Source organism: Thermoascus crustaceus, assembly GCF_041956765.1.
Source record: "Thermoascus crustaceus strain CBS 181.67 unplaced genomic scaffold VTN00scaffold_1, whole genome shotgun sequence".
NCBI classification, from domain to species: Eukaryota; Fungi; Ascomycota; class Eurotiomycetes; order Eurotiales; family Thermoascaceae; genus Thermoascus; species Thermoascus crustaceus.
In genome coordinates, this window is record NW_027192527.1 from 3,915,010 (window position 1) to 3,940,815 (window position 25,806).

Sequence of the window (25,806 nt, forward strand, 5' to 3'; positions counted from 1 at the left end):
AGGGAATGCATATACCATCATACCCAAGCGTAGCCAGCACATCTGGCTTCTGGTATTCCCTGCAATACTCTCCCTATCTTCAGCTGTCTGCTTGTTCTTCTCAGAGAGGTTTTAGAAAACCTACTTTGCCTCTGCAAATTGAGGTTGCTCAGTTGTTCCACTCTGTTCTCCGGGCCGCTGCATGCACATGACTTCTCTCTTTGTTCCTTCGTTTCCTTTGCAACGGACATCAGAAATCTCCATGCCACAGAAGAGAGCAAGACGCTTATGCGCCTGTCTGGGTGTCTAGGCCAGATCACATGCTGCGGCAAATCTCCAGCGCGTGTGGCCATGCATTCTGCCTCCGGAAGGTTCTAAGGACAGGGACCGCACCCGCTCGTCGCTGAGGAGAGAACATTCAATGAATTTCCCGCTCTCTTCAATTAACTTGCTCCATTAACTAGTACCATCGTCCGTCCGTCTGAAGATCTCTTTGGCTTTCTCACAATCTTTAACTCTTGCTCCCATGATACTGAGGGCCTGAGGGCCTGAGGTACTGTTCGAGCTCGCTGGCAATTCAGGCAATACCTAGAGACTACTCACATCCGCTGTTGGTCCCGATAAGGTCTGATTTTCCAGAACTGAGGATTATTGTGGTGATGCGCCTCCCAGAGGCTCATTACGTCCTCTTTAGTCCCCTCAGCAACTCTGCCTCTTGCTGTTGCTAGGAACGCATACACATCAATTATCCATTCTCCTCGTCCTAATTACCTTATTCTTTTCCATTACGCTTCTCTTGCTCACGGTCATCTACCATGGACCCCTCCGCTGAGGAGAGGTTGAAGGCGTTGCAAATGGTAAGCGCGTTGACAACTCTCCTCTCTTCCCCATGCAACTAGGAGCTCTGATGGCTGGGATATCTACTGACATGAAGTCCCAATAGGCCGATCTTGGCACGGCACGTCGGGAATACATCTCTACCGTGGACAAACCGAATATTTTCAGCCATGTGCGGCTGGAGGAGATAGAAGCAAGTCGCCTGTCTAACGTCAAGGGATCGGACGCTCAGCGTCTCGCGGAAAAAAATAGAGCGCAGCTCAATGCCTGGGCGAGTAAGTATTCGCTTGATTTACCAGCTAGCCCTTCTTTTTACTGACTTGCCTTTAGACGTGCACAAGGAGATTGACGACACAGGCGATCTTGAAGACCTAGACACGATGATGAATGGCCAGAGTCATCGTGCTCACCTCAGTTCTATGATCAAGGAGAGTGGAGTTCAGGCGTACGCTGAATCCGATGACAGTCTTCTAAAAACCTCAAGGAGATCACCACGTAGGGTCTTACGGTCCGGTGGACGTGGTGGAGGAGTCATAGGAACTCGAGGCCGCAGGTCCTCTTTTCCTAGAACTCAGTAAGTATTTTCGGGTCCGTACAAAATATTTACTGTCGAACGACTGACCTATTCCAGTTCCCCCACTAGGACCACGAGTCAAGGAGCTGTCTCGAAGACGGGCCATCATGTCATTGACAGTGGACGCTCGCGTAACCGGCCGCTCGATCCCGCTGTTGACCCCGACCGCGAATATTTCTTAAAGAACAAGAGTCGCAGAGGTAAACGATTCTGTGAAACTGACAGATCCTAATATGCTGACACCATGATCAGGTAACACAGGTAGTACTAGACAACAACCTCAGATCGAGCAGCAGAAGTCTGCACCTGTCAAAACTAGACGTCCTGTGTTGCCAGAGTAAGAGTCCATGCCTCCCTTCTTTCTTCTCTCACTAAGTTTTGAACAGTAGAGACTACGAAGCTCTCCTTACTCCTCCGCAGGGATTCCTAGCTGCTTATCGTAGCAGTCGAGGCGCCTCTACAGCTGGTACCAATCCACAAAATACAGATGAGGTGAGGAAGGAGGCTGGCAAGCCAGAGTTGGAAACTGTCCAGAGAGGAGACGCGCCTTCCGCCAGTTCGCAGTCGCCAGTCGCCACTCCCGTTGTCTCAGAGACAAAGGAGCCAGTTGCTGTTACCCAAACTGAGACCCTGCCTCTTCCTCAGACTTCCAACACACCTCACCTCACTTTGGAATCTACCCCACTACCACAACCCTCCAATTTGGCTCAAGCTGAGTCTTCCAAGCTTCCTGAAATTGCACCAAGTGAGCTTCACGAGCAACCGATGCCTGAGGATAAGGCCAAAGAGACTGAGCCAGGGAAGACAGAACAGTCGAAGGGCTTCACATCGAATCTCCCTCGGCCTGAAGGTCTTATCGAAGATTCAAGTCTTGAAGAAGTCCAAGCATCGAAGACGAAGTTTGACTGTTCATCCGATCTTCTTCTCGATTTTGAGTTCACCACGCCTGTTGTGCCTGCCTCTGACCATCTCAGCGTGGCCTCTCAGAAAGGAGTTCAACTACCATCAAGCCCTGCACTTGCAGACCTGATGGACATAGACTTTCAACAGAGTCAGGAAGCTGCCCTACCTTCGAAACCTTCCTCTCTTCGTCCGGAACAGGATCAAAGCTTTCAAGAAACACCCACTCAGGAAGAGACCATGGCTGTCCAGGACTCTCCGTTGAAGCCTCCAAAGGCGCTGATCAGCAACGAAGCTATAGCTGAGTATCTCAAGGAGCTCGCCTTGCTCAATGATTTGCTCGCAACTGCCGATACTACTACCAAGGCTTACATCAAATGGCGCAAGCAGCAGCTCGAAACACAGATATCTCAGGCTATGATGCTGAAATCGACTCAGGACCCAACACCATCCTCCATTCAGCAGGTAGAAGAGACCGCCAAGGCAACAAAATCTTTGGAGACTGAGAAACGCGAAAATATACCTGCTAGGAAATCTGCATCACCAGTTGACAGTCCGTTGCGGAACGCTGTAACGGCTGCGCCGTTCGTTCCCAGCACCAATGCCTACGCATATAGATCTCCTGCGTTTAGCGTCTCAAGCAGTTCGACTCCTACTCCTACCCCCTCTGGGGTCCGTGTACCTGCTACACGGACTTTAATCATTGGCGACCATTTGCTGCCAGGTAGACGTGGATCTAACCAGCAAACCTCAACGGCGCACTCTTCTAATAGCACTAGTGTGCTGGCAGGCGTAACCCCTCCTGTCTTCGAGGGTTTTGGCACCACTTCTCAGATTGGCCAGTCCGAGTTTACCTTCGAGATGCCAGCAAATGTCTCCTCGTCCTCTGAGAACATTGCCTCTGACTCAACCACCCAGGGAACATCAAGACCGCCAAGCAATGTGCTAAACTTTCCCATGAGTGCGGCGACTAGGCAGTATGCCAACGTTCCCGTGTCCGCAGCCACCCCGCAGTACGCTGTGAATGCACCAAATCTTCCCGTTTCCGCAGTTACTAAGAAGTACGCGGCCAACGTCCCAAATATTCCAGTCTCCGCGGCGACTAAGCAGTATGCTGTCAATGCATTAAATATTCCCATGTCCGCAGCTGCCCGGCAGTACGCCGTGAATGTTCCAAGTCCCGTTTCTAACATTCCGACCACCCAGGAAACATCAAAGACGCCTACTAAGGTTCCGTACGTTCCGTTGTCTGCCGCAACCAAGCAGTATACCGTCAATCTCCTTGAAACCGAGTTCGCGAGACCCCCAGCGCCTTCCATCATTTCACCCAATGTTCCGAGGCAGCATGAACAGTCCGCCCACGCCAAGTCTGGTGAATACTATCCGTCTCCATCTCAGACCAGCAAACCTGTCACTACTGGTCTTTTTGTCTCCAGGTATTCGGATCCTGACCCCTACAGCAGGCGCCCGTTGAGGTGATGTCCTTTGGACTACGAGTGAAACGAGAACTGGGGGTTAGTGTCTGGCGATGAGGAGTTGAGTCCAATCATCATGCCTACAAACGCGACATCTATGACTTCATACTTCTGGTACTTACGGATTAACTTCTCTTTCTGGTCAATTATCCGCAAACTATCCATCCCACTATCGATTTTCCTCTTTTGATGGGATTTCATCTTCTCTAAAAAGTGGTCATGCTTTTTCTCTAGCTTCCTGTTGATACCTATGCTGTTTGCCTTCCCGATATGTCCCCAGCTTACTCTTACAGTCACCTGTGTCATGTCTCATGATGTCTTCCACTTTTTCTTTCTACTGGTAATGATATTTGTCATTTCATGTCAAGCACCAGCCCCATTCAGCACTAATGAAATCCCTGTTCCCAGTCAAGCACCCCAGCTTCCAAATTTGCCCATTTCTTTCTCAAATTTTGACGACTTTCTTTCCCCATTTTACCAGACTCCCTCTGTCCAACACAACTCACGCTTCTTGGGAAGCAACCTAGTTCTCCCCCCTCCAGTCGACTCATATCGAGCTCACGTCTCACATGGCCCTGAGCCTGTGAGAATGGTGGTTCCTTCACGGAACTTTCCCCTCCAAAATCCCCCTAAAAAACGAGAAAATACCACTAAAAAAGCACCTCGTGTGAATGTGAGAATACCCAGTTAGAAACTCAGACAGCAATAGAAGACAATGAAGTATTAGTGAAAGCTCCAGTTGATGGGCCTATATAGTACAGTCCCTTTAGCTACTGTTACCAACGAGGTGCTCCAACACGGTATCCAGTCCGACAAGTAGAGGCAAAACTGATATAGCTTAGCCTCCGAAGGCGGCGGCACTCTAAAACACGTACGTACGTAACTACGATTTAGATACGCACGCTGGGAAGCGTGAATAAGTGGCAGCAACTCGCGTATCAATATTGATTGCGTATGCAGTCAAGGATAAACTTCGTTTGAACGCATCCATGCAAATCAGACTAGCCGAACGGCAGAAGGAATACATGCCATATTGCAAAGCAAAGAAAAGAGAAAAAAGAAGCAAGCCATTGTGTGTACGTATCAATCAACGCCAAAGCCAATCAATTTCTCACTTACAACCCACAACCCCGAGCAGACGTCTCGATAACAACAAAGCAATCTTGTGTTAGTGAACTCAAATGCGATCAAATCAAATCAATGGAATAAGGAATGATTCACAGCGGCGGCAACAGCAAAGCAAAACAGTCATCAAGCTAGAAACTGCACAGGCAACGGAACAGACCAGAACAGAACAGAATAAGGTATAAAGTTAGTCAAATATCACCAATAATAGAATGATGTAATGTGCAACGTGTAATGCGTACGCTTTACAATCACCAAACTGACTGAAGGGGAAAAAAAATCAAACACCGGCTGATAATAGCCTAGCAAGTCCGGGCAAATTTCCCCATTGCTCTCTATCTAATATGCTTCCATTCTTGCCTTGCCTCCTTCCTGAACGCCGTTTGTTTCCCCCGAGTTCATGCCAATAGACAAAGTGGGTCAAGTGCTAATAATGCTCGTTCCCTGGGGGTAGATAGGTATATCGTGGCAAAACTCATCCATCAATTTCTCTTTTCCTTTTTTTTCGTCATGTACTAACAAGATCAACGTTGCGGCTGTTGTTGTGGTTATTGCTGTTGCGGTAAAGATATGTTGTTCCCCTCATTGCTCATTCTTGGCCTCTTCGGATCGCCAGGTCCAGATGTCGACGTGGTAGCGCTGGTCCCACCAGGTCCAGGTGGTGCGTTCGTCACATCACCTAATGGGGGTCTCTTTCCGTTTGCATTCTGCAGTCCGGGAGGTCCTCTATTATTTGGCACTGCTGCACTGCTGCTGTTGTTCCCCGCGCCCACGTCCCTAGGATCTGTGCTTGGTCTTGTCAGGGGACGGAAAGACGATGTGCTTTGACCTCTGCCCATGGGGCTCCCAAATCCACCGCCACCTCTTCCGGGAGCTCCTATTCTTCGATGCATCTCCGCAGAGGGGTTGATGAAGTCCCTGGTGTTATTTGCAGCAGGTGATGCGCCAGCGATCATCGGTTTCGTTATGGGAACGCTTTTGTTGTGATCCACGCCTGCTGTCTTTCGAATAGAAGGGCTCTCGGAGTGAGGATCGAATTGGGGTGCCGTTAATGCTGCAGCTTGCGGATTCTCTCGTAGCATGTCGACTGCTCTGGCGGAGTAAAAGACACTTGGTGGGTCGGCTGGCTGGTTGTTTCCAGGAGTTGGCGAGCTTCCCGGTGGATGCATGTCTTGCGATGTATCATTGCTTTGAGCTTTGTTATTCGCAGGATTATTGTTATTATATGCTTCCTGCTTAACTGCCTCCTGCCCGCCTGAGGTATGGGATGATGCATCTTGGCTGGATCTCAACGGAGCCTGATGCGCTGTTCTGGCATTTTGCGGAGGTTGTTGTTGCATCGAAGCGGGGACTGGTCTTTGTTGCATATGAGGCTGTTGTGTAGTCGCAGATCCATTTTGTCGTGTCTGAGGCATTTGAGGTTGTTGTCGTTGAGCACCAGCAGTCCAAGTGTTTCCTGGCTTTGAGGGAGTCGCTACATCAGCTGGAGGCCGGGCTGGAGGACGCGAGAAGTTCTCCTGTGGCCGTTGCTGAGAAGGTTGCACTTGTCTCGGCGTTGATTGCTCCTGTTTAGATGATTCTGCGTCCAAGACTACTTCATCTGGATTGAGGCCAGTTGCTGTAGCCACAAAGTCGGCCTCATCAAACAAGTCACCTGTGGTTGTTAGTATTAATAATATCCAAAGGACCTTGGAATGACCTACTTCCAAATTCCCCATCCCCATCAAATGACATAGTGGTATCATTATTATGTCTCGTGTTAACCTCCGTTGGCCGAGGCGGAAGGTCATTATCTTCAGAGACATTCTTCGAGCGGTCTGCAGTCTGCTCCGGTTCTTTCTTGACTGGAGCATAGTCCGGGTGACGATGTAGATTATCCACATCCCATCTCGTCTGCTGAAGGTCAGTGTCCAGGAAAAAGAAAAAGAATAAAGACAACAAGAGGGCTGCATACTGGGCCTACTTTCACTCTGGTCACCCTCGCCAGATATTCCTTGTCATAGATGCAGTTGCCCAGCACATTACCAAATGTCCGCAAAGCACGTTTCAAGGCATCGGTTGTTCCTTCCTTTTTAGCCTTCTCAAATGCTGCAGCTTTCCCCTTGCAATTCTCGATATGACCGTAACCGATATCCTACCAGGCATGTGTCAGCCTCGGTTCTCCAGGCACGCCCATCATAGACGAAAAATTGTACCTCGTGGTAAGTCCCATCTTTTAATGTGACCCTGACAATAACAGATAGCCCCAAGCTTATCTTGCCCGTGTGCTGGCTTTCATCGACCTATACACACAAAGTATCAGCCATCATGATACGCCGATCATCTCCATTCCATTGGATGAACCGTGGAACGCACAAAGTCAATCTGGATATTCTGAATCGCACTCGACCAGCCATTGAATCCAAAAACCTCGTTCGCGAGGTTAATGCACTTCTCCGCGGCGAGATAGTGTACCTTCTGCCCCGCGGCGCCAGGTCTCGAGGAGATGTACTCCGGCCCCAATTGCTTATCAAGTCGCGCCTGAAGTGTCGCAATTTCCTGTGCCGTATACTCGCTTATTCGGCGGGGAGGCTCTTCGAATGGATTCGCCGTGACGCATCCTGGTGCGTTTGATGAGAAGGTACCCGGCGGGCCAAGACGATGCTGGTCGCCGACTCTGAGGAACACGGTCAGTTGCAACTCTGATTAGACAACAAGCCCTAGAACTCACGCTGGCATTTTGTATGATGCAAAGAAGGCCAAATTACATCGACGAGTGGAGGATAAGCAGCAATAGTACGCGCGGATGGGCTTCAGGCGGTTATCGGACGTGTAGACGCGACGGGGATGCTTATGTCACCAACGCGGGTGGAACGCCAGATCCCGTGCTTCGAATGGTTTCTACCCCAGGTCGGCGGTGCTTGGCGCAACGTCTCCAGAGCTGCAGGTAACAATGACCATCAGGTACATTAAGTAGGTAGACATAGAGACACATTGAAGTCGAATTTTACTCCAGGTTTTATCAGAGATCACACGCTCCATGCCCAGCCTAGTATCAGGCAGCAGCCGTTCCCTAGGCGGTCTTGCGATAGGAGTACCTCTTCTAGTAGCACTTCTTACAGAGTACACACATTAGCAATATGATAAACCATAGAACTACTGCAGACTGAAAATCAAAAGTCATATCGGTTTCATCTTCATTAGACATTCTACTTTCTCCTATGTTACACCTTCATAGCCCCCAAAACCACGCCATCATCATGCTGTCATAAACTCGTTGCTGTCAAAAGGCCAACTGAGCGGGAATGGAGGCAAGTAATTCATTGGACAATGAGATTGGCGCTGGGCACAAGACCAAGTTCCTTCAAGGTTTCCCCGAAGTATTCAGCATCGAAAACCTTTCTTGGGAAGTTCTGTGTGAAGCTCTGCACTTCTACCCCCTCTTCCTGGTTCAAAGCAGCGGCCACCTCGAACAGCGTCGTCTCGACGGGAAATGTCTTCATAATGTTTCCTTTTGGTGTCTGGAATCGTATGCGCGTCTCCGTGTAAGCAGACGCTGGCTTCGAAGTGACGGGCCCAGACGTCGTAGGGAGCGGCGTAGGAGCTGGTTGGGGTGGAGGAGCCTGGCCTGCTCGCTCCGCCTTTTCTCTCTCAGCTTTCAACCTTCGCTCTTCCTTGTCTGCGGCGATCTTTGCTCTTATACGCTGTTTTGCTTCGATGTCTTCTTGCCTCTCCTTTTTCCTCTTGGCTGCCTCCTTCAATTGCTCTTTCTTCCTAAGCTCCTCTTTAATATCCTGGGTCTCCCTCGTGCTCTTCCGACGAATTTCCTGTCATGTGTCAGAAGAAGCTTACTGGTGTTTTTCTTGAAAATAAACTCACTTCATTCCTCTTCTGGTTAATCTTGTCCTGCTGGGATTGCAGGGCACGCTTCGCCGCCAGTTTCTCCCTCAGCTCCGCCAGCTTTGCCTTCTTCTCTTCCTCCGTCAAAGGTGCGATCTCCTCGGTCGATTCCGAGAAGTCAACATGCTGCGTCTTGGAAGCATGGAATTCTGCCTGCGCCTGGCTCCGGAATTTCTTCCCACAGTCGTTGCAGACTAGGCTCCGCGGTTGCTCACCGGGCTGGAGCGCGGGACCCTCTTCCGAGGCAGCTTGTGTGGATTCAGCAGCTTTGATTTCCTCCAGAGTCTTGTCTTGGTTCTGCTCGAGCCATTCAAGGGCTCCTTGCACTATGGGACCATGACGATCATATGTCAGTAAATAAAGACATCCTGGTATGGGAAGCGGGGGCGTAGGAGCACGATTAGGTGTACATACAGCCTTCGGTTTTGGAAACAGCCATCTGGGCTCTTTCATTGTCGAAGCCCATTTCAATGAGCTGTTCCAGATCTGAAGCAGACATGGCTGCAGTTCTTCGAGGACGGTTATGCACGGAGGTCCGATAGGAGAGTGATAGCTGTTTGGAGAAGTTGGGAAGAGGGGTAAAAGCGCACGAAGCCCAAGCTCCGTTCCGGAGTATGACAGCAGGGCCAAGCACTGAACAAAGAGTCTTTCACTACGGAGACAGCGTACCCACAGGCGACGTACCGCTGGTCCTGCGGTCAATTGCTGGAGTGAAGGGGTGGTGAGCTTCCGGGTGACGTATCGCCAGGCGGCAAGTCGACAATGCGGGATGACCCGCGCCCGTCGCCGCTAGCTAAACTTAACAAACAGGGGCCTGGCTCAGCATGGTCGTTCTGGACACTCTCCAATCTTGATATCCTTCAACAATTCCTTTTTCCCCTAAAAGATACAAAGGATGGAATTTATCCTCCAGCGACCCGATTATATATTTCACTACTCTGTTATCCGTACTTCGACATCCACTCCCAAGCGCGTCCGGGATACCCGTACTTTTGGAGAGCAGACCAACCGTCCTCTATATGGAACTTCCGCTACACTTGGTGACGGTCATCTATTCCGCTCTTTTATTCTGGATGCCACCCGTAGAATGTTAGAATTCGCTGAATTTCCAAGTTCAGGATTTCCTCTTTCCAAAACTTTCTAACATCAAGCATCGAGCGTTGTCCCTCACAAGTTATACCAAAATGATACCTATTCTTCCATATAGGGTCTCTTAACCATCATATTTACAGACCCAAAGCAGCCTTCTGCTTGATTGGCGGGCAAACGGTCACGATTTCCATCCCCTACCAAGTTGTCTCGGACGCGATGGTTTTTGATGTCCTATTATAGGTTTTATTGACAGAGATCATACAGAGCAGTTCAGTGATGAAGAGGTGGAAGATTTTAAGACATGTCCCACCGAAGCAGTCCATATCATTCAATTTGCTTTTGACAGATAGAGAGATGATGCAGAGGCTTGAACATTTACTGTTCTTTGACAAGGAGATCCCCTACCAAATTTCATTCACACTCGAAATTGGCACTTCTTCAGAGGTGGAACATCTCATATCGCTGCTTTCCAACCCTTCGAGATACAGCGAATATCTCCATATCCCGACAAATATCAAGCATTAAGAATCTATAAGGAGGTGCATGGACGAAGAAGACCGTTTCCCACTCCCTATGCTCGTATATACCTGCCTAACTTACTAGCCAGTCTTTTGAAACTGCTCACATAAAACTCACATTGTCAAACGGTGTCAAGTTTTGTCAATGACGAAGACGATACGACATGCTCTGAATATGTCATAAGAGGGGTATGTTCGAAAAGCTCTGAAAATGTGGAAAGACAAGTGGGACTGCAGACTCACTGCGAAATCTGCTTGGTTGAGGAGAGGGGGTGGCTTCGGAGCTATCCAAACTCTAAAGCACGGTGCTGAGGCATAACATAGATTGTGGTGAAAAGAAAAACCATTTGAAGGTAATAAGGTATTTGAGAACATGAATTAAACAACATGCTGGTAGTCATAGAATGGGTATTGACTGCGTCGATCAATGGTTATTAATAGAATCGCGGCGCACGACATTTGAGCTTTTAAGGAGTGTCCACTATTAAGGGGGAGCTACTGGGTCCACTGGCTAGAGTGGTAACGAGTAATGGTATGGAACAAATATATGGTTATCGATTAATCAACCAGTAACGGAATGGTAACCGAGAGTCTGAGAATCGCTGGTGTCGATTGGTATAATTGCCTAGGCATCATTAGTGGAAGGCTTGCATAGGAGTTCTGAGGAAACATGGCTCAAAAAAGTAGTACCTACCTTAGTACTTGTAAACCGGAGACAAAGAAACGATGCTCCATTTTCCGGTAGAAACTGAGCTCCAGACGGACAGTTGCAAAACATAGAGAGTGATAGACAGTCTACATGTCTCCCAGCTCCGATATAGTCTTCTGATCCATCCCATGCAGATAGTTATAAAGGGTCACGATACAGATCGGAACCGGGGATGACATCACCTGACTCATGTGCGGGATGCTGACTCAGCGAAACGGCCGGGCCGGGCCAACCAGCGCGGCGCACGCCCCGTGCCGACTCCAGCCAGTCCAGATGCTCCATGCGTCGTCTGCCCACCTGCGAGTGACCACATCGAAGCTCTCCCTACCCTGCATGCCCGATCCTATTTCTGCCTCTGCCACTTCACTTCTTCTGTCTCCTCCCGGGTATTGTCTGCCGTATTACTACGCCCATAATGTCTGTCGATCTCGAGCCCAGCGACCTGGGCTTTAAACGTGAGGCTTGGTCCTGTCTATTCGGAAAGCTGAGCACACGTATTAACTGACGGCGCAGGTCCCTTTAACCGCGAAGTCAGCCAGACGCTCCACTTAAGAAATCCCAACAGAGAACCGGTTGCTTTCAAGGTGCGCTCATCGGTCTCCGGCTTTGGACGAGCCTCGAACGTCGCATACTGACAAGTACTCCGTGCGCAGGTCAAAACCACCGCTCCCAAACAGTGCGTACCCGTTTCGGCCATGCGTACAATCTCGCTCGATCCCGTCCACTGACGTTACTAGTTACTGCGTTCGCCCAAACTCAGGCCGCATAGAACCTGGGAAACATGTGGAGGTTCAAGGTCGGTGCTTCGCACATCGTATATGTGAGCGACGAGTTAACGGTCCGAAACAGTGCTGCTCCAGGCCATGAAGGAGGAGCCACCACTTGATTTCAAATGCAAAGACAAGTTCCTTGTTCAGTCAGTCGCCGTTAGCGGCGACATGGAATTCCAGAACGTCACCTCGATCGTATGTGACGATGCCTCTTTGAGCGCCTGTCTCAGTATTTCATATACTTACTCTCAGTAGTTCGATCGCGCAGCGAAGCCATCGATCCAAGAGCGCAAGATCCGGGTTAATTTCTTACCGCCCGATGAACCGACACCAGAACAGGGTGAGACTAATGGAGTTGTATGTCCCTACTGCCACTACTCATCCTTTGTTCTCAGCACGAATATGTCTTTTATCTAACATTACCTCAGGCTCCCTCAGAAGAAGAACAACAATCCGTTAGCTCCCCAACTGCGAACTATGATACCCCTGCAGCTGCACCAAAGAAACCCGCCGAGAATGCGACCCCCATTCCTCCTCCAGACTTCGGCGAGAAACCCAAACAGGAACCATCACCTCCACCATCCAATGAGAATACAACTCCGTCTGGAGGTGCAAGCCTAAGGTCCACGGCGGCCAGCGTAATACCGACATCGCCAGAGGACATTAAAGCACAGCTTGCGGAGGCCAACGCCCAGATCCAGAGGCTTAAGGATCAATTAGCCGACCAGGGCTTAAGACAGAGGAGGACCGGCAAGGACGGTGTGGAAACCGCACCTCTGCTGCAGCAACAGCACCCTCAAACAGCGGAAGCGGGCGTTCCGGTGCAGATCGTTGCAGGGTTGTGTCTGATAAGCTTTTTGCTCGCCTATTTCTTTTTCTAGATGGTTTTCCTTTCTCGTTCTTTGGCCCTTTTTTAACTTTCAAGCACAACTGTATTCTGAGTCTGATGGTCGTGTTTCCTTGGTCCTGGTTTTTTTACTTTATACTGCAAGCATCGTCAACATTCCTTTCTGTTTTTTCCCGGTCTTCTAACCTTTAACTTTTTTTCCTTTTCTTCTTTATCACACTCTTGATATTTTCTACCCTTTTTTCACTTCTTAACCTCCACACCTTTTCCTCGTCTTTCCCCTTTTGTTTTGCAAGCACGATACGACCCGAGTCAGAGACAAGGCCCGTTTTAGAGACACACGCAGACAAGAGAATGGGAGATATCCCAATGAGGAGACAAAAAAGATCATGCCTTGGCACAACAAAACCTGAAATGTGCCATGCTATATAACCTCCTACTAAGCCTGATCGACAAAAGATCAAACTGTCAGTCAGGTTACCTACCTATTATCACCTCTTTCTCCTTCCTCCCCTAGCGAGCTGGGCTATGTCCGATGTACCTTTACCGGAAACAGCACCTTCCTAAAGTCAATCAATCGATTTAATAATTCCCGCAGTCTTTTTTTTGTCTTTTTTTCTCTTCTTTCTTTACTTCTAGTTGTTATTTTTTTCTTGTCTTCGAGTCCGTGATGAGCCCAAGTCCTTGATAGAATAAACTACCTAGCTACCTAAGGCACCAATAAGCGATCGATTACATATCTATCTACCTGACCTGGTCCTATCGACCCATCCATTCCGTTGTTAGGAATTAGTAATCAGAAGTAACCGTAGCAGGAGCATTAGCATGCAAAAGGATAGGACGGGATGTAACACTGTCACCCCTCTCTCTGTTTGCAAGATAGGCAGACAATAGAAGTCATTCATTCATTCAGCAGATTTAGATAGATCTTTCATCTTGCATCACCATCCTATTTTGGTAATTTTACATTACGTAGAAAGGGGTCGGAGTCGGCAACATACAATATACCCATATCCAGACAGAAACTTTTCCTCGTCCGTCCTCCTGGTCTTGGCTTCTGCATATGCATGCATGTATTGTACAGTATTCCGTAAAAAGACGGTCTTGATAAAAAAAATCATCAACCTCTTCTACCTTCTGGGCACTTCGATTTATTTAAAATAATTTATGCTATGTATGTACATAAATATAAACCCTCCTTCCTCAGTATCGATACTGTAAAACAATCTGTGCGAAGAGTTCCATTCCACATGTCCATTCATTTCCAATAATAAAATGATGGAAAAAGTCATACACATACCCGTGACGTGATATAGGTGCCTATATGTATATCTCGATCGTAGATCCATAGATAGGTCCACAATCCACAGTTCACCATTGTCACCCACCGACAAAGACGCTGTATGTACAGTAGAGTGGTGGGGGTGTCGAGTCATTCTTTATGATGATGATAATCCCCGGGATGGATCTGGGGAAGATGATGGATAGATGCAAGGACACCTGACGCCGTGTAAAATGGTAGAGATCGCAAGTAAAGCGAACGAATCGCTGAAAAAGCAGAAAAGGAGAAAAAAAACCCAGAACCCAGGCATCAGTTCTGAATCTCACTCTCCTTCCACCCATTCCCTTCCTCCTCCGGCCCGACTGACGCGGCGGAGATCCCTTCACCTCCTCTTCCACTTTTCTTGCTGGCACCTCCTCCACCAACGACACGTCCACCCTCAGCCCTCTTCACACGGCACCACATCCCAACATCCTTGTCCATGATGAAGGTCCAGATCACCCAGATCCAGCTCCGGTGGCAGGGCAGTGGCTCGTAGAACTCGCTCGCGATTTGGTGGAGAACAGGCAGCCTGGTCCACGGGATGGCTGGGAAGTCATGGTGCTCGTTGTGCAGGCCGACATTGTAGGTGAGGATGTTGAGGGGGCCGTAGTAGGAGTATGTCTCTGGCGGAGGGAGGGAATCGAGAGGGTGAGGCTTGCTGTTCTCATCCTTAGCCTTGCCTGATTTCTTCGCCTTCTGCTCCTGAATCGACTCAGTCCCACCGGACTTCACGTTCGAGAAGAAGTAGTGCTCCGCGATGAAGTGGCCCGCGCAAGGGTGCAGCGATCCCGCCAGGAACGAGCTCATGAGGAGATAGTACAGCGGCTGGAGGGAGCCGCCGCAGAATTTGATCAGCGCATAGTCGAAGACGAACTGCGTGATCAGGTTCAGGACGTGGATATACGTGAAGGGCGGGCTGTAGATGAACATGGGCCGGACGGCGTAGAAGAAGATCTGGAAAGTGCAGAAGAATGCCTTGCCCAGCAGGGAGTCGAGGAAGAATGCTTCCAGGGCTGTTGGGAGATCGGTATCCAGACCCGCGACACCGAGGGATTTGTGGTGCGTCAGGTGGTATGGCTGTTCGGTATTGACCGTTAATCACCCCGTTTCAAGATACATTTCGGAGAACCCAATGGCGACAAACTCACCCTAAACGCAGCACTATAGGGCAGCCCAATCGGCAGATTGGCAAAGATAGCAAGCAGCCTGTTCGCCAGCGCTGACCGGAACGCCAAGTTATGAGAGATCTCGTGGATCGCGAGGAAGAGGTTCTGGTTCGCCGTCGCTCCGATAACATACGCGGTCACTAGGAACCGCCAATCCAGCATCGACGTGTTGCGCAGGAGGTAGGCACACAGAATCTGGAGGGAGACGACGCCCAATACGACATATTTCGTGAGTGGTTCGGGACCGCAGAGCTTGGTTACCTGCAGAGATATTGCTTCCGTTAGCCTACAGGCAACAAACAGCGTTGCGGAGAGAGCGTCAACAATAGGATATATGTACCTCCGGATGGGCCTTGATAATTGCTTGCCGTCTCGACCTATGCGGCTCCTCTGTATATGTCCAAAAGAAATGGTCGTAGGATTCTGGGGGCGGCGCTCTCGCGGACGGCTGCTCTGCTGCCTCAGTTGTTGCGGCCTCGCCCTTGTCCTTGGTCGCAGACACGCGGAGGTGCGGCGTGGAAGATGTTGTAACGACTGACGGCATGGCTGAGAACGATTCGGCGGGTGCCTGCCTCGATGCCATCCCATGAATAGAAATGGAACGAGCGACGATGACCCCAGGATAACTAACAATCGCGGTGAGAGAGGAAGAGCAGAGGGCACAGCGCGGGCAGAGCTCGGTCTCGGAGACGGGAGTTTCCACGTGGGGCTACGACTGGACTCTGGGTCGCCAGGAACCCGCTTATCAGACATGGTTCTGCTGATCTACTGCTTTCTCAACCAAATGTTCTGTCTGCATCTAAAATCGTCCGTCGTCTCTACTTGTAGTTTATCCATGTAGTCGTGGAAACACACAGCTATCTAAGCTAATGCTGTAACCTATTTCCCATACTCTGTTCCATACATTGTGGATACAATAGAAAATGCAAAAAATTTCTTTCAGTAGTCATCTCCACGGCTGATAATCTCCTTCACGGTCGGTCGGAGCACGAGAGTCTGTGCCAGCGTCAGCATCTGAACGGCAAATGGGAAAAGGATATCATACGTGTTCGAACTGAGCGGTGTAGGAACCCTTAATATCGCACAGAGGTGGGTAATCCTCGACGATGCCCGCGGACACCAAGTTGTTTAGTCCTAGAAGATACTTTTCCTGGCCAAGCCGGTCGAGGTATCGACGGCAGAATGGCAGGGTGCCAAAGTTCTTGGTAATCACGTTCAGGAGGTTCTTCGCAGACGATAGTCGCAGAGGAACGTTGGGAGCGCCCGGGATCTTCGCATAGTGGGACGTTTCCATCTAGATCCATGTTAGACACCACCATGTTAACCTGGGGAAAAGAGAAATGGCGTGACTCACATCGTCTCTCACGTAGCCCTTTCCGGTGCTACCGAAGGTCTCAATGGCGAACACCTCTCCCTCCTCCATCTTGGTCTGGTCACCACCCTTGACAATAGGCACGCTCTTGCCACCGTGGATGACATATTGGTTGATGTTGTGTCCGTTCAGGTTCCGGATAGGCTTCACTGGGTACATGGTGCCGTTGATCTCGACCTCGTAGCTTTCCATCGTCTCCTGGATGGCAGCGCCGATGTCACTCATACGGACGTCGATACCAGCTTCCTACATCGGGTCAGTCAGTCTTCTTCATAAAGAATACGATAGCAGACGGAGGGAAGACATACACGAATGCCAGTATTCGTGGCATCCCTGACAGCCTCCAGAAGAGGGTCGAAGACTGGGTCAAAGGCCATGGTGAAGGCGCTGTCGACAATGCGTCCATTGATATGGACGCCAAAGTCGACCTTCATCACGTCTCCCTGCTGCAACACCATCTTGTTCCCAGCGTTGGGCGTGTAGTGCGCCGCGCAGTGGTTGATACTCAAACCACAGGGGAAGCCCATGCCTCCCAGGAGGTTGTCCCCTTCCTCAAGGCCCTGGTGGCCGGTCAAGGCCCGCACACTCTCTTCGATGCCCTCCGCGATCTCGGTCAGGGTCTGGCCGGGCTTGATGGTCTTGCGCGCATACTGGCGGACCTGACGGTGGACCTCCGCAGCCTGGCGGTACTCTTGCAGGAAGTCGTTGTTCATCCGGTCAAGGTAGCGCTTCTCCTCGTTGGTCGTGCGGTAGGCATTGTCGTTCTTGTACTCGACGATCTCTCCTTCGGGGAATTGGTTGTTGGGAAAGAGGGTGGTAAGAGGGACTCTTGGGGGTTCGGTCTGCGCCTTTGCGCCTCCCTTCTTCTTCTTTGGCTTGCGCTTCTTCTTCTTCTTTGCCGCTGTTGATGAAGAAAAAAACCATCCGTGTCAGTTGTCTTGTCCCCACCACGGTAAGTAGGAGCTCGCAACAACCCACCTCCAGTAGCTCCGGCATCTGGGGCAGCATTTTCCTCATCGTCCGAATCGTCGTGCTCCGCGTCTCCATTTGCAGAGGGGCCGGTGGCAGGCGCGTTCTCCTTGGCGCTGCCGTTCTCACCGTTCACTAGAAGAGGAGGGATATCTTATCAGTATCCAGCAAAAATATCTTTGGCTGAAAAAAAAGAAGATCAAAAATTCAGGAGCGACGAACTGGGGAGGCTCACGGTTGAGCTTTTCCAGCTCCTCGCTGGCCTGAGCAGCCATGGTGGATAGTTCGTATGTGCTTTGACGAAAAAGCTGCTGGCTGGAATGCGAATTTGTCGCTAGCAAAAGCGGGATAAGTCACTAAGGATGAGGGGGATCGCTGGACCTCTCTCCGGCGTCAGCCTATCGGGTTTGCCAAGCCCGGGTTCGACTTGCCAGTGATGCGCGCTTGTATAAGGCTCTATAAAGAACGAACCACGAGGCGTTGTCTCTGGCAAAAACGTAGAACCCAGCACCGGGGAGGAGTAGTACAGTACTTGTCTAGGATGGAGAGCGATAGAGATACCGCGCGTGGAGCTTGCACATTTTTCAGGTCCGCCACATACGCATCCCGTACGGGGTACAGTATCCTAGCTTACGAGGGCATTCCACGGGGGAAGAAGATATTATCTGCCATACAGCGGTCTGTAAGATTGTTAAACAGCCTGATCCAGAGCAGTACAACTCAGGGAACATGCCACCAAGGAAATTCGATCTCCGTGGGCCGTGCAAGGCTCCATCCTGACGCCGATCAGATAAATCGCCGTAACGGAAATACAGATCAGATAAGAGGATCAGTACGCCCGTGTAATCTCCGGAACGCTCTTCTTATGACGCACCACCAACTCCGATCGCGCTCCGCTCACTGCATCTCGTCCCAGGGGACGGTCGAGCGAACAAACTCCGCTTCACCGTTCCTTTTTGTCTTTATATTCCCTGACCTCCCGCCCGATGCTATTCTTCTTTCTGCTCTCGATTCCATCGCAATCCTTGCAGAAATTCGTTTTCCCTCCCTAGATGTAAAACGAGGCATGTCGCCTCGTCTGAGGACCCTCTCCGCTCTTCTCTCCCCGGCCCGCCCATCAGCGAGCGGAGACCATGCCTGCGCCGCTGCTGCGTTCTCAACGACGGCAGCAGCCTCGTATGCTGCCGCTCGGGAACCGAATTACTATGAGATTCTCAATGTCCCGGTGACGGCCTCCGCGGCGGAGATCAAGAAGTGCGTACTTTATCAATTGCCCTGTCCCATCCTCCTACCTTCCGCCCTGAACCTTTTTTTTCCTTCCCCAGATTATCAAGAATAATGTACTGTATATCCCTTCTGATTCAAACCAATTGATGAAAATCAAAAAAACAGACAATTCTACGCCCTCTCCCTCACCCACCACCCAGACCGCAACCGCTCCGACCCCACCGCGACCTCCCGCTTCGCATCCATCTCCTCCGCCTACCACGTCCTCAGTGACAGCACCAAGCGCGCCCGCTACGATCACGACCACGGCTTCCACCGTGTCGCCGCCGCTCAGAACCCATACACATCCACCCACAGCTCTGCCAGCCCAGGCCAACACCCCATGGGCAGCTACAGTAGCTACGGCGCGAACCTGCACAACAAGGGCTCGTACGTGGGCTCCCGGCCCGCGAGCGGGCTGAGCAAGAGACGGGGCCCGTTCCGTGGGCCGCCGCCCAGTTTCTACGCGCACGGGGGTTATGGGGCGAATGCGGCGAGAAACAACAATTCCGCCGGCATGAGCGGACAGACGTCTTCTTCTTCCTCTGCCTCTGCCTCGATGGGGAGCTCAGGAGGCTCAGGTAGCAAGGGTTCCTCTTCACCCACGCACGAAGACCCAACGTCCTTCATCGACCGGAACCCGGTCTACCACTTCAACGCCAGGAGTCACTTCCGGACGCAGGCGGCTGAGGACGCGCGTCGGCAGCAGCGCCGGTCCCGGGAGATGGGCATCGATCTCGATGATGCGAACCTGGCCCGGGGTGGGAGCATGGTACTGCGGTTCATGGTCGTGTGCGGGATTCTGGCCGGGGCGGGAGCGACAGCGGGGCTGTCGGGCAGGGGCCCTACGACCAGTGGATCCAGGGGCAGTAGTAGAAGTCGATAAGAGGCTTTTCTTGTTCTGGGTCGCTATTATCCCATTACGGAGTTTGCATCTGCGGTTTATCTGATTTTGGTACTGTACATATTATATACTTATATTCCACAGGAGACAATGAGATCTGCGGCGGCCCACTGATATCAAATTATCCAGGTTTTCCTTTTGACTGGACCACGTTACATGCCTCGTCAATCGTAAAAGAATCAAGACGGCGCGATAGTGAGCTGTGAATATACAAAAAGAAAGGACTTGAAACTGATATACATATATGACCGTGGACACAGCTACGATACATACAAGACTGGACCCTCCCACCCTAAACCACTCTCCACGCCCCGTCTCTCACCCATCATCCTGTTCTGTCGCATAAAAAAGCATGACTGTAAAATTGCAACTAATATAAAAAACGAGATAGGCATAATTTGCCTGTATGTATCTAGTCCACCTTTAAGGAGTCTGAGAAAATATGGAAAATCCGCCCACAAGTTTCATTGTTCATGTTCATTTCTTCATGACGCCAAGGTGGGATGATGAGGGGAAAGAAACTCGGGTGGGGGCAGGAATGGGAAGAAAGTCGGGATTATTCGTTTAGCCCTCGAAGGTGAAACTGGCACCAACCTTGTGGGCAGCCTGGTTCAGGTTCTGAGTGTCGAAGGAAGCACCAAGGCCGAGGGTGACACCTGGGCGGAGCAGGACGTTGTAGGCCAGAGCGGCAATACCGCGGTCGTTGATCTTAGCCTATTATGGTGTTAGAGGCTGCGAACCAAGTATGACTCATCGAATCCCAACTCACCTTGGCGAAAGAAGAGGGATCCAGCTTGTACTTGCTGGCAACCTCCAGGCCGACAGTGTTGCCAGTCTTGGAGTCCCAGGTGGCCTTGGCACCAGCCTCAACCTGAGCGTTGACACGGTGGTAGTAGGAAGCAGAGAAGAGGCTCAGGTTGTTGGTAGCGGTGATGGCAGCAGAGTACTGGGGAAGGCTGTAGCCGACAGCAGCAGAGTACTTGGTGATGGCGGCCTTCTGGACGTCGTAGCCACCCTCAGCACCGACGAGGAAGCCCTCGTGGCCAAGGACAGCGTCGAAGTTGGCAGTGGGTCCCTTGAGGAGGTCGAGGAACGCACGGGCGTGCAGGTTGGGCTGCTTGAAGTAGAGGTTGAGCTTGGCACCCTTGGACTGGGAGCCAGGCAGGTACTGAGTGATGACTTCGGCCTTCAGACCCTTGGCGATGTTGTTGTCCAGCTCGAGCTTGGTGTCGAGGGCGTTGGCAGTGGTCCATGCCTGGGTGAGGGTAAGGCCTGAGCAGGGACGGATAATTAGCATTACAGCATGCTCAATAATGCGAGATAAGACATAAAAACTGATCCCGTTGGACGAGAAGCGACCGCACGACATGAACAACATGGGCCGCGACTCGCGCAGGGAGCTGCTTCTGGGATCGGGTGGTTTTCTTCGCTTTTTGGGGCGTTTACCAATTGGCGCATCAACGTATTGGGCCTCCAGCTGTGCGTTGAAAAATGAATTAGATATAACGTTCCATTCGCAAGAAAAAAATCGATCGAATGGAAGGACTTACGGAACCAGCAATGGGACCCTCGTGGGCAGACTTGCCCTTCACGGTGAAGGTAACGCCATTGGGAGCCTTGGACTTGACCTCAAGGCTGGCTGCAGCAGTTGATTAGCTTCAATTTATGGACCAAGGCAAAAAGCATGAAGCTTACCAGGGCTGGTGTGGTAGAAGTCCTTGTTCAAGAGCTGTTGCGCCGGTTATTAGCTTTTCAGTTTCCAGAGTGCAGGTACTGCACAATGTCGGAAATTCAAGGAAGACTAAGGCATACATCGTTGGCCGCCTTGGCGATGTCGGAGAAAGCAGCAGGAGCGGACATTGTGAATTACTTGGTGTCAAGACGAGAGCGTCTAAGAATATGTGAATTAAAGAGAAGATGAGGGGAGAAGAGGCTGGAGGAGCAAAGGGTGAACGGTGAGGTGATGTTTTGAAGGGAGAAGACGGGGGAAGAGTTGGGAAGTTGGACGAGACGTCGCCAAACAGGAGAGCCACGGGTAAGCAGCCGCACCCGCTGATTGGGCGGTGGGAGGGGCCGGTAAAAGCCGCCGAGTCCCGTGATGGCATCCTCGTCGTGCAGCGGGCATATGGAGGCTGCCCTCGGAGGGGTTGTACGCTGTCCCCTCCTGGTCCGACGTTTATTTGAAATTCCTGGAATACTAATACAAGGACCTCGATGACCTCCCAGTACTTGGTTGACCTCTCATGTTTCTTAGCTACGTGCACTTGAGAGAAATCTGCGCTCTAAACAGTACCCGTGATGTACACACCGTTTCCCCAATGCGGTATTTCAGCATAACACCCGGCCCTTGTCTCGCGATCTCTGTTTCGCATGTGGAGAGGGAGAACAATGGCGCGACTCAGGTCTATCGAGTTTCAAAAGAGATCTAAAACAGGAATGGAACCGACCCGCACGATAAATATGACACACATGACAACAGAAAATCCACTACTTTCCTTGCTGCGCCTGAGGAACACATCAAAAACAAAACAAATTATGCGCGATTTTCACCCCAACAATCGAGTGGATAGACTGCGCTAACCAAAAAGCGAACAATTGACCTCTACTCCACGTGGTCGTACTTGGCGATATGGGTCGAGATGGCCCTGCAAGATGTCAACGTTAGCATGTCGATGCTTCATAGTCATATTTGCGGGTCCTTACCGTCCGCTGGGATCGGTCTGCTTCGACCATGTGGGGGTCCACCTCTGCACGGTTCCTGCGCAGTAGGACGGGAAGTGCTCGTCGAACATCATGCGATACCAGTATCTGGTTATTAACGTTAGCAAGCCGCTTTCCTTCGAGATAAGAGCTTTCAAAACGTACGCCTCCTTGGTGTCTGGGATGTCGTCACCCCATTCTGGCTTGGGGTTCTTCATCATCTCATCCGTGACATGGAGTTCAGCGTTGTCCTTCAATGCATCAATCCAGCTGTAGCCGACACCGTCACTGAATTGCTCCTTCTGGCGCCAAAGGATCTTCTCTGGGAGATATGGCTTCACGTCTGGCTCGTCTGAGGTGTCGAAAGCCTTCCGCAGAATGTACTTCTCGATGCGATCCTTAGTGATCATCTTCTCCTTAGGGTCGACGCCCATGGAGACCTCGAGGAACTGCTTGTCCAGGAACGGTACACGAGCTTCGACACCCCACGCAGAGGTGGACTTGTTCGCTCTCAAGCAGTCAGCCAGGTGTAGGTTCTTCACTCTCCTCACAGTCTCCGCGTGGAATGCCTCCCTGTCAGGAGCGGCGTGGAAGTAGAGGTATCCGCCAAAGATCTCGTCACTTCCCTCTCCGCTCAGAACCATCTTCACGCCCATTCCCTTGATCTTTCGGCTAAGCAGATACATGGGAGTGGAGGCACGGATCGTGGTAACATCATAGGTCTCCAGGTGGTAGATGACGTCTGACAGCGCATTGAGACCATCTTCAATAGTGAAGGTAAAAGCATGGTGCTTGGTTCCGAGGAACTCAGCGACCTCAATGGCAGCCTGGGTGTCGGGCGCGCCGGGAAGACCGATGGAGAAGGAGTGCAGCTCAGGAAGGGCGGTCACAGTAGACAGCTCGTTGGCATCGTCGATACCAACCAATCCCGAGCCGTCAGCATGCCCGTTGGCCGCACCGTTCTGCGCAGCCCGTTGACGAAGAGTCTCCCTCTGGGCGATGGAAGCCACCAAGCTCGAGTCCAAACCACCCGACAGCAGGACACCGTAAGGAACCTCCGCCATCAATCGCTTCCGGACAGCCCTCTCCAGGGTCTCCCGGATCAGCTTGTAGTCGACCGGTGTCGAGGGAACGTTGGTCGGGTCCCACCACTTGGGCTCGAAGTATCGCTTCATAGTGTCTGTCTTGGAGTCATAGACGTGGCCTGGTGGGAAGGCGATGATGTTGTCACACACGGGGTGCAAACACTTCAGCTCAGAAGCGAAGTAGACAGTCCCGGGTGTCTGCGACGATCGTCCCAGGTAGAAGCTGATAACGCCAATCGGGTCGCGTGCGGCAATGACGCGGTCTTCTTTCTTGTCATAGAGGACAAAGGAGAACATGCCATCGAGGAATTTGGGAGCGTCCAATCCATGTTCCATATACTACCAAGCGTTAATCTCTATCACCTCCTCCATTTTGCGGGAAAAAGAAAAACACAAGGGACCTGGGCATACCAATGGAATGATGACCTCGCAGTCCGAGTGTGTCTTGAAGTTGTATTCCGTCTTAAGTCCTTTCCTCAGAATCCGGTGGTTGTATATCTCACCATTGACCGCCAGGGCGAGAGTTCCATCGTCGTTGACAAGGGGCTGCGCTCCGGAGTCTGCGATGCGCTTAGCAAGAAATTTCAACCTGATATCATCTGGGTTTTACGGACCGACACCGACAATGCTCAGACGCTCATGCGCAAGGACTGCAATTAGGTCAGCACACGGAACCGAGCAAATGTCTCAATGGGCTAGTTGGGAAACTGACTCGTGTTGTTGTCCACAAAGTTTCCGCCTGTTGTCATGAGAAGGGTGTTGTTAGAAGATCCGTATAACCTCCACAGAACCGTATGACATTCCGGTTGACTCACTCCAGTCGGGACCCCGATGGCGCACACTGCCGGCAAAATTTCAGCACACATTCTCCAATATCTCACAGGCAGGAAGGTAACTCACGCCTTTGCCAAGCGCAAGGCCGTAGGCTTAAACTTTTGAATATCGGGGTGGCTATTTTGTCCATGATCAGTATCTCGATGATTTGGCGGGGCAATTACCCCAGTGCGCGGGCGCAAGAAAGGACATACCAATGGCACGCAAAAATTCCACACATGTTGGCGACTGACGGAACCAGGCCTTGAGAAGAGGGATTGCGGTCTTGCGACGAAGGGTGGTGCTGGGGGGGAACAAGTGTGGGAGAAAGACAGATTTAACCGGGCCCTTCCTTTGGTGGTGGTTCCTGGGCAGCGGGAAATTTTAAAATCGTTACCAGCAAAGGCGGCGGCGGACGGCGGGCGGGACGGACAGCGAGGGGCGAAGTCGGCCGGTTTGACTCACCCGATAAGATAAACTCTTCTCCGATCGATGATTTTTGCACCTGCTGTCATTCGTCTCGTGTCTGGGCTGCGCTGCTGTCAGCTTTATAGATACATCTCTTTCTGTACCGCGAACGGAGCAGACCGTCTCTTGCTTCCCTTCATCCTGTCCACTCCGCCCCCCCACAACCTTCCAGAAAAAGAAGCAATTTTGCTTTCCCCGTCTTCCTGTATCCTTGTCCTCGGTGCACCACGCTCAATTGATCGCTGCGCTCTGCCAGGCGACGAGCTACCCCGCCCTTCAGCTCATTTCATCCCAACCTTACCCGCCACGGACGTGGGGAATCCTCACGATCAGAAAAAAGCAATCTAAGATCTCCAAAAATACCATTCACACCGAAGCTGTATCGTTGCCACATCAAGTCACACGGAACACATGTATTTGCTTTTACAAGCACGTAGTCCGACCTAGCCATCCCAACCATCAACTCCACAGCCACATGCAGAGAAAAAAAAGGCACAGGAGAGGAAAGTTGCAGTTGCCATCACTCAAATCGATTTGATCGACAAAGGAGATAAGGAAGATAACGATCTATCTGAGAACTCCAACAACTACTGTAATGACCTCATTCGGTTTCGTGATTCCTCACAATACCTTACATATATATACTGTACACCGGAGAGAAATAGGACAGATAAGAAAAAGAAAAGAGATAGACACGAAAGCGCCCGTCCATTTCCGGCCCGGTTCTCGTAGATTCTGAAAACGCCATGCTCGCTAGAAACAAGAATACAGAATGCAAAAAGACAAGACGACCGGCCGTGAGGACTACCAGTGGTACCCCTCTTTGGCTCGGTCAGATCCTCATCATTTTCAAGAAAAGAAAGGGGGAAAAGAAACACACGTTAGACAGAGATTACTGTCTTTCCGGACTTTCTCATTATCCTCCGTCCAATCTCCGACCCTTCCCGAACAAGAGAAGCATTAACAGTGAGAAAAAAAGAAATAAGCTATGATCAACCCACCGCTACCCCCAGCCTTGCCCAAAACTCGCCGAG

At 51.0% G+C, this 25,806-nt stretch overlaps 11 protein-coding genes across 11 annotated transcripts; 5 read left to right on the top strand and 6 right to left on the bottom strand.

The window, feature by feature from the left end:
- Positions 1-794: 794 nt before the first annotated feature.
- VTN00DRAFT_1386 (uncharacterized protein) lies at positions 795-3,769 on the top strand (the record flags this gene model as incomplete). The annotated part of the gene is made up of 6 exons (XM_069427487.1): positions 795-836; positions 923-1,091; positions 1,147-1,390; positions 1,448-1,590; positions 1,643-1,727; positions 1,777-3,769. 6 exons carry the CDS (start codon positions 795-797, stop codon positions 3,767-3,769), a joined length of 2,676 nt encoding a protein of 891 aa, XP_069292088.1.
- A 1,669-nt stretch (positions 3,770-5,438) lies between these two features.
- VTN00DRAFT_1387 (uncharacterized protein) lies at positions 5,439-7,608 on the bottom strand (the record flags this gene model as incomplete). The annotated part of the gene is made up of 6 exons (XM_069427488.1): positions 5,439-6,544; positions 6,594-6,783; positions 6,845-7,024; positions 7,086-7,172; positions 7,246-7,546; positions 7,601-7,608. The coding sequence occupies 6 exons, from the start codon at positions 7,606-7,608 to the stop codon at positions 5,439-5,441; spliced, it is 1,872 nt and encodes a 623-aa protein (XP_069292089.1).
- A 581-nt stretch (positions 7,609-8,189) lies between these two features.
- Positions 8,190-9,268, bottom strand: VTN00DRAFT_1388 (uncharacterized protein; the record flags this gene model as incomplete). Its single annotated transcript, XM_069427489.1, has 3 exons — positions 8,190-8,696; positions 8,749-9,095; positions 9,184-9,268. 3 exons carry the CDS (start codon positions 9,266-9,268, stop codon positions 8,190-8,192), a joined length of 939 nt encoding a protein of 312 aa, XP_069292090.1.
- A 2,235-nt stretch (positions 9,269-11,503) lies between these two features.
- Positions 11,504-12,739, top strand: VTN00DRAFT_1389 (uncharacterized protein; the record flags this gene model as incomplete). Its single annotated transcript, XM_069427490.1, has 7 exons — positions 11,504-11,543; positions 11,602-11,672; positions 11,742-11,764; positions 11,826-11,884; positions 11,938-12,053; positions 12,114-12,215; positions 12,287-12,739. The coding sequence occupies 7 exons, from the start codon at positions 11,504-11,506 to the stop codon at positions 12,737-12,739; spliced, it is 864 nt and encodes a 287-aa protein (XP_069292091.1).
- Positions 12,740-14,296: 1,557 nt separating this feature from the next.
- Positions 14,297-15,739, bottom strand: VTN00DRAFT_1390 (uncharacterized protein; the record flags this gene model as incomplete). Its single annotated transcript, XM_069427492.1, has 3 exons — positions 14,297-15,106; positions 15,178-15,456; positions 15,536-15,739. 3 exons carry the CDS (start codon positions 15,737-15,739, stop codon positions 14,297-14,299), a joined length of 1,293 nt encoding a protein of 430 aa, XP_069292092.1.
- Positions 15,740-16,134: 395 nt separating this feature from the next.
- On the bottom strand, positions 16,135-17,811 carry VTN00DRAFT_1391 (uncharacterized protein; the record flags this gene model as incomplete). Its single annotated transcript, XM_069427493.1, has 6 exons — positions 16,135-16,191; positions 16,241-16,489; positions 16,550-16,813; positions 16,876-17,468; positions 17,546-17,671; positions 17,772-17,811. 6 exons carry the CDS (start codon positions 17,809-17,811, stop codon positions 16,135-16,137), a joined length of 1,329 nt encoding a protein of 442 aa, XP_069292093.1.
- Positions 17,812-18,602: 791 nt separating this feature from the next.
- VTN00DRAFT_1392 (uncharacterized protein) lies at positions 18,603-19,688 on the top strand (the record flags this gene model as incomplete). The annotated part of the gene is made up of 2 exons (XM_069427494.1): positions 18,603-18,790; positions 18,929-19,688. The coding sequence occupies 2 exons, from the start codon at positions 18,603-18,605 to the stop codon at positions 19,686-19,688; spliced, it is 948 nt and encodes a 315-aa protein (XP_069292094.1).
- Positions 19,689-20,270: 582 nt separating this feature from the next.
- On the bottom strand, positions 20,271-21,566 carry VTN00DRAFT_1393 (uncharacterized protein; the record flags this gene model as incomplete). The annotated part of the gene is made up of 6 exons (XM_069427495.1): positions 20,271-20,420; positions 20,476-20,978; positions 21,153-21,183; positions 21,257-21,345; positions 21,402-21,435; positions 21,519-21,566. 6 exons carry the CDS (start codon positions 21,564-21,566, stop codon positions 20,271-20,273), a joined length of 855 nt encoding a protein of 284 aa, XP_069292095.1.
- A 57-nt stretch (positions 21,567-21,623) lies between these two features.
- VTN00DRAFT_1394 (uncharacterized protein) lies at positions 21,624-22,135 on the top strand (the record flags this gene model as incomplete). The annotated part of the gene is made up of 2 exons (XM_069427496.1): positions 21,624-21,661; positions 21,961-22,135. The coding sequence occupies 2 exons, from the start codon at positions 21,624-21,626 to the stop codon at positions 22,133-22,135; spliced, it is 213 nt and encodes a 70-aa protein (XP_069292096.1).
- A 173-nt stretch (positions 22,136-22,308) lies between these two features.
- VTN00DRAFT_1395 (uncharacterized protein) lies at positions 22,309-24,545 on the bottom strand (the record flags this gene model as incomplete). Its single annotated transcript, XM_069427497.1, has 9 exons — positions 22,309-22,351; positions 22,410-22,514; positions 22,572-23,830; positions 23,903-24,051; positions 24,106-24,141; positions 24,204-24,230; positions 24,307-24,332; positions 24,392-24,442; positions 24,520-24,545. The coding sequence occupies 9 exons, from the start codon at positions 24,543-24,545 to the stop codon at positions 22,309-22,311; spliced, it is 1,722 nt and encodes a 573-aa protein (XP_069292097.1).
- A 973-nt stretch (positions 24,546-25,518) lies between these two features.
- On the top strand, positions 25,519-25,764 carry VTN00DRAFT_1396 (uncharacterized protein; the record flags this gene model as incomplete). The annotated part of the gene is made up of 1 exon (XM_069427498.1): positions 25,519-25,764. One exon carries the CDS (start codon positions 25,519-25,521, stop codon positions 25,762-25,764), a length of 246 nt encoding a protein of 81 aa, XP_069292098.1.
- Between the last annotated feature and the right edge of the window lie 42 nt (positions 25,765-25,806).